This window comes from Otolemur garnettii, unplaced genomic scaffold, assembly GCF_000181295.1.
Source record: "Otolemur garnettii isolate 467f Iridium unplaced genomic scaffold, OtoGar3 scaffold00039, whole genome shotgun sequence".
NCBI lineage: Eukaryota > Metazoa > Chordata > Mammalia > Primates > Galagidae > Otolemur > Otolemur garnettii.
The window spans coordinates 1,785,437-1,791,478 of NW_003852434.1; the positions used below are offsets into that span (position 1 = coordinate 1,785,437).

The following is a 6,042-nucleotide window of genomic DNA, read 5'->3' on the forward strand; positions in this document are numbered from 1 at the left end:
ACCCTGGGAAACACAGAGTGAAGCACTCTCTCACAGTGTGAACTAACCCTGGTATCCAATAAGGTAAAGAGGTCATTGCTCAAATGCACAGAGAGCAGAGCTCAGACCTGAGAGGGACTTACTCGTGACTCTCAGGGCTCCACTGATGCAGATGTCCCAACTAAGGGATGGAGGTCCCTGGAACTTATCACGTGGGTTCTTGGCTTTGCACTGGAAAGAATTTGAGAGTGAGCCAAGTATTGGCAGAAGATTCATTGAGCTAGAGATAGACCACAGTTCCTACTCCACAGAATCAGGGTCCTTTCCCAAGCAGGAGAGGGACCCCCATGGGGCAAAGATAACATTTGTAAATGTTCAACAAACCCCATTAGGAAATATCTGTACATGACCAGCATTGTCTTGTGATCAGGACATAATGATGAATCATAAACTCTTGTCACAGAAAGGTTAGCACAGTTTGTAAGGCATCGAGCTTAGTAATTTGCCCATCCTTAGATGGTCCTGGCAGGCAACTTGCTGGTGACTTCCATGTTCAGGTATGGTATCAGCCACAAAGGCTGTTCTCAGGCTCTCTCTGCCTTTCTTTTCTACCGTATATCGACACGAGGAAGATAGAACCACCACTGGCCAGGCATGGTGGCTCACGCCTATAACCAGTACTCTGGGAGGCTTAGGTAGGTGGGTTGCTTGAGTTCAGGAGTCTGAGAGCAGCCTGAGCAAAAGCCTTTCTCCACTAACAGGAAAACTAGCCAGTTGTTGTGACGAGCACCTATAGTCCCAGCTACTCAGGAGGCTGAGGTAAGAGGATCACTCAAGCCCAAGAGTTTGCGGTTGCTGTAAGCTGTGATGCCACAGCACTCTACCAAGGGTGATAGAATAAGACTCTATCTCAAAAAAAAAAAAAAAAAAGAGAGAGAGAGAGAGAAGAAAAGAACTCCCCCCAACCCTCAGCAACCCTAAAATGTTAGCAGCCCTCTGCCGTGTCCCTCCAGGGGTCTCAGCGTCATCAGTGGTCCAGCAGTCTCTTTAGGCACTTTCATTGATTATTAGATCTGTCAAAAGACAAAATTACAATCAATTTTGTTTAAAGATGTCAATTGGCTTTATTTGTGATTCTAGAACCAAGCAACACTTCAGTCTGCAAAATAGATTAAGTATTTCAAAGAGTTGAGCAGAAGAGGCCAGTTTTATAGGCAGGTAAAGGGCTAAAGAAAGCAAAAACAAAGAGCAAAAAGCAGCTGAACTCAAATTTGCTTTCCTTAGACGGTGGGAAGTGGAATAGAACAGTAGAGAAATAACTGCCTGGTTAACACCAGGGTTATTCAGGTAAGGATTACAGCAGAGGCAACCTCATTATCATGCCACGCGAAACTGGCCTGTTTGGGAAATTAGGCTGTTATCTCTCCTGAGTTCTTATTCCTGATTTTGAAGGTCCGTTAATAATTTTGGTTTGCTGATGTAGAAATTTAGCATGAGTGACACCATTTTGATTTTTAGTCTGGTCTCCTGGTGCCACATACAGAAGTTTAGTCCAAAACAATGACCTGTAATTTTTATTTAACAGCCCTCTGGATTCTCAGTTCTGCCCTCTGAGTCATCCTTCATTTTTAATAAAGCACAGCACGTTTGCCAGAAACTAGTCCTACCATCCTGCTTTTTGTCAGTAGACTTTGGGGGCTTTGATGGTCTCCTTTATTTTTGTTCCCTCTCTGTTCCTTTCATTCCAAGTTGGCAGTGTTTCTGCTGAAATAAATTTTTCAGAATCTTTTTGAGTCCTCTGTGGATTTCACAGGGTTTCACTCCTTTATAAAAAGGACAAATCCACAGATCTTTTTAAAGTAATCCCTTTTCCATCTTTGGTTCATGCTAAAGTAGCTTAGGGACATTGCTTTTAAATTCCTAGAGGCCCTCTGGTTTGATTGAAAGGATCCGTGAGGCACATCCTTCATCGCTTGAAAGGGATCTTTGTGTGAACGCATAACATGAGCTCCTCATCTGAGGTTTTAGCAAAAGGTTATACAGTCACACTCTCAACCTTTTCTATAGAGCCTGCTTTTCTGACAGTGATCTCTTAATTTTTAGGGTGTTTTGCTCTCTCGGAAATCTGAGAATTTTTAAAATCAAGTCTTATTTCCTTTTAGCGTAAGTTCTTCCATTAATTTCTCTCTCTCTCTTGGGTTTTACTGTAAGTGGCAAGAGGAATCCAGGTGGCATTTTGTAACTCTTGCTTGAAAATCTCTATACCATTGCTTACAAGTTTTGCTTCCCATGATTTTGCTAAGTTTTCTGCTCCCATAATGAGGATTTCTCTTCCTCCAATTTCTGATATCACGTTCCTCATTTGCATTTGCACTCTCACTGGCAGCCTCCCTGGGGCAGCATCCTTAAAGTCCAGCTGTCTATTCATTAAAGGCATTCTAGGCCTTCTCTTTGATGCTACCTAGATTCTCCTAGTGTTCAGTTTTGAAGCTACTTGCACATTTTAAATACTTCTAATAACACACGATACTTCTAGGTACCAAACTCTTAGTTTTCTGTTATTGTAAAACAAATCACCACAAATTAAGTGGCTTAGAATAACAAACATTTGCTATCTCACAGTTCCCATGGAATCTAAGCCCAACTTAACTGGATTCTCTATGCTGGTCTTACAATGCTGACATCAAGATACCAGCTGGGATGCATTTACATCTAGAGGCTTAATATGGGGAATAATTTGCTTCCAAGCTAGTTCAGGTTGTTGGCAACGTTCATTTCCTTGCAGGTGCGTGACTAAAGACCCAGCGTCTTGCTGGGTTCTTACTTCTATCTGCCTCCTGACGTCCCCTTAGTTCCCTGCCACATGGCTCTCTCAACATGGCAGCTTTGAATTTATCAATTCAGTTGGTTAAGACTGAGTTGTACACATTTTAACCTAATCATAGGACTGACTTACTATCACCTTTGTCAGATCCTACCGGGTCAGAAGCCAATCAGGAGTTCTATCTGCACCCAAGGGAGGGGAATATACAAGGGTGTGACTCCCTGGGAGGCCCCTCAGGTTACGTATCCCACAGGTGGTGTAGTAGACTGAAGAGTGGCCTCCAAAGGTATCAGGTCATAGTCTCTGGAACCCATAAATGTTACTTACTTGAAAAAAAGAATCTTTGAAGTTGTGATTAAGACTGTGATGTTCACTAGGGGATGGGGCACTAAGTACAATCACATGTATCCTGACAGAAACAAGGCAGGGGAAAATTAGACTCATCCATGGAGGAGAAGACCATGTGATGAGGGAGCAGAGAGAGGTTGGAAGATGCCTGCCTTGATCAGGGATTGTCACAGCGCAGCTACAATCAAGGAATGCTGGAAGTCACCAGAAGCTAGGAGAAGCCAGGAGCAGACTCTCCCCTAGAGCTTTCATAGGGAGTGCTACCTGCTTGTAGCTCAGTGATACCAATTTTGCTCTCCCTAACTGGAAGACAGTCCACCTCTATTGTTTTAACCCCCCAGCTTGTTATAATTTGTTAACAGCCACAGGAAACTAATACAGATGAGTATTAAATGATACGTAAATGTTGCTTTGCTAATGCAATTTATACTGATTATTCAGTGAGGCTAAGAATCTTTTCATAAGGTTCTTGATTATTCCAGTGTTTTCTTCTGTGAGTATTCCAGCTTATATGTTTGGTTACTTTTTCTTTTGTCCTTATTCTCTTTCTTAACAATTAGTAGGAGTTCTTTGCATAGCATAACTACTACTCCGATGTCAGTTACACATGCTTATCTTCTGAAGATTAGCTTTTTGCTTTGTTCATGCTGTGTCCTGTAGATTTGTTTTCAACTATTTTTATTATGGAAAATTGAAAACCTACCAAAAGAAGAGAGAATGATGTAAATAGAATAGACCTTCGACATGCCCATCCCTCAGCTCACTGATTATCCAAACTTTTTCTCAGCAGTATTTATTTTTTCCTTTAAAGTTTGTACTTTTTATGCATTATCTTTATATAAAGATGGAGTAGGTGTAATATTATTTGTGTGGGTGAATAGTTATACCGTGACGGCACTCATTCTTTTTTGCTTTTACGTAAATGTTATCTTAGGTGGAACAGTTTTTAATATATTCAAAACATTTCTGGACTCAGTGCTCATATCTTCTTCCTGAACAGTGTGTTCTTTTCTTATTTGGGGCAAGTTATTGATTCAGATCTTGGGAATTCACCGATCGTATCAATAATGTCATGCATGTTACCATAGAGCTTGTTGGAAATCCCATATAAGAATTAAGAAGGCAAATCATTCAGGACATTTCGAAATCTATATGAGTCAGCTGTGCAGGAATTTTTGTTTTTCCTAAATAATTCCTCTCAATTTTTTTTTCCTGATTTCTAGTGTGCCATCTGGACTCGAAGGCATGAAAGAACAGGACCTTTGCAACAAAATAATGGCAAAAATCCTAGAAAATTATACTACCTTGTTCGAATTAGAGTATACAGGAAATGATAATCAGAGATGTGAAAACCTGGCAAGGCTTATCATGGTAAAAGTAAGTAACTTTGTATTTAATTTTTAGTATTGCTGTAATTTTAGGCAGGAGATTTCATTTAAGTTATTCTTTGTCATAAAAATTCCATATGGATATAACTTCATCTTGTTATGCCTGTGTTGAGTTCTTCTTAGGAAAATATTCTATCAGATGTTTGTTAAATCAATATATATTCTTCTAAGATTGAAGGATAATAGCAATTGTATGTTTCCTTGTTGCTATAGAATTGTTTCTAAAGCGCTCACGTGAGCCCAGGGTTAGTCAGTTGGTTGCACCACCCTTTTTATGGGAGCTGATGTTACAGCACATGGCTGTGTTCAGGAGTGCTAGCTTCCTAACTAGATAAGACAAAGGCAATCTTGCTCTGTTCCTCCTGTGTTCAGCACACTCTGAAGCTTAACCTCTGATTTGAAGTCTAATATATTAGTCCATGGTTAATAAAGACGAGCATTTTAACGAGCTGTAAAGGAGTCCTTGACGATACACTCCAAACCTTTGTATGTGTTGACTGATCATTTATAACTTATTCTTTACATTAGGTAAACACCTATAGGTCTCTAACAACCTACAGCTGAGAACCAGAGGGTAAACATCCAAACCAAATCCTCTAGATATGGGATAAGAAGGAAGGCACCTTATTTCTTTCTCATTTATATGGAGTTAAATCAAAATGGAGCTGATATAAGAGATTTTCTTAGGAGGTTACCTCAGATTTCTGGGACTTACTGAACACATCATACTCTTGGTGATTCCTGTGACAGTGAATGATAAAGGCAGAGGTGCTTGGTGGGTACGGGAAGGAAGGGTATTTTCAGCGTTTCTTACAGTTGAGGCCATGACTTTGAAGAAGGAGAAAAAGGTAATGAATGGGTATCAAGTAGCAGCCTACCAAGGCAGGAAAAGAAGACAAAAGCTAGGTTTTCTGAACTAGAGCTTACGTTATGATACAACAGACCCCCTATAAGGTACAGAGAAGGGAGAGAATGCTTTTAGCAGGCATCTTTCCAAGGTGATGATAAAGAGAACTTTAAACTGAAATTTGAGGTAAGGGAAGAACAATGCTGAGATAAAATGAAATAACTGGACAATATCAGATGTAACCTAAATTAAGGGTAAAACAGCTGATAAAAATCTGTCATTGATTGGCAGAAAATAAGATCAAAAAGTTTTAGTTTTACTACAGAAAAATTCAAATCAATGATTTTTTCTTTTTTAATTAGATAACAGCTTTATTATATAATAGGTTTATAATTCATATACCCCATAATTAGTTTATTTCAAATGTGCAATTAAATGACTTTTAGTATAATTACAGGATTGCACTACTATTACCACAATTTTAGAACATCATCAGAACTCCAAGAAGAAACACTACACCCATCACCAGTCACTCTCTATTAACTCCAAACACTGCCAGCCTGAGACAATTGCTAATTTGCTTTATGTTTGTATAGATTCACCTGTTCTGGACAGTTCTGTACATGGAGTCATACCATATGTGACTAGTTTTTTTT

At 39.6% G+C, this 6,042-nt stretch overlaps 1 protein-coding gene across 1 annotated transcript in view; it reads left to right on the plus strand.

Annotated features, from left to right (window-relative positions):
- The window catches only part of FAM13A (family with sequence similarity 13 member A), a 264,125-nt gene that overhangs the window by 85,104 nt on the left and 172,979 nt on the right, over nucleotides 1–6,042 (plus strand). The window contains exon 6 of the mRNA XM_012805358.2: nucleotides 4,375–4,528. Within this exon, the coding sequence (XP_012660812.2) occupies nucleotides 4,375–4,528 (154 nt within the window). The remainder of the gene's footprint in view (nucleotides 1–4,374; nucleotides 4,529–6,042) is intronic.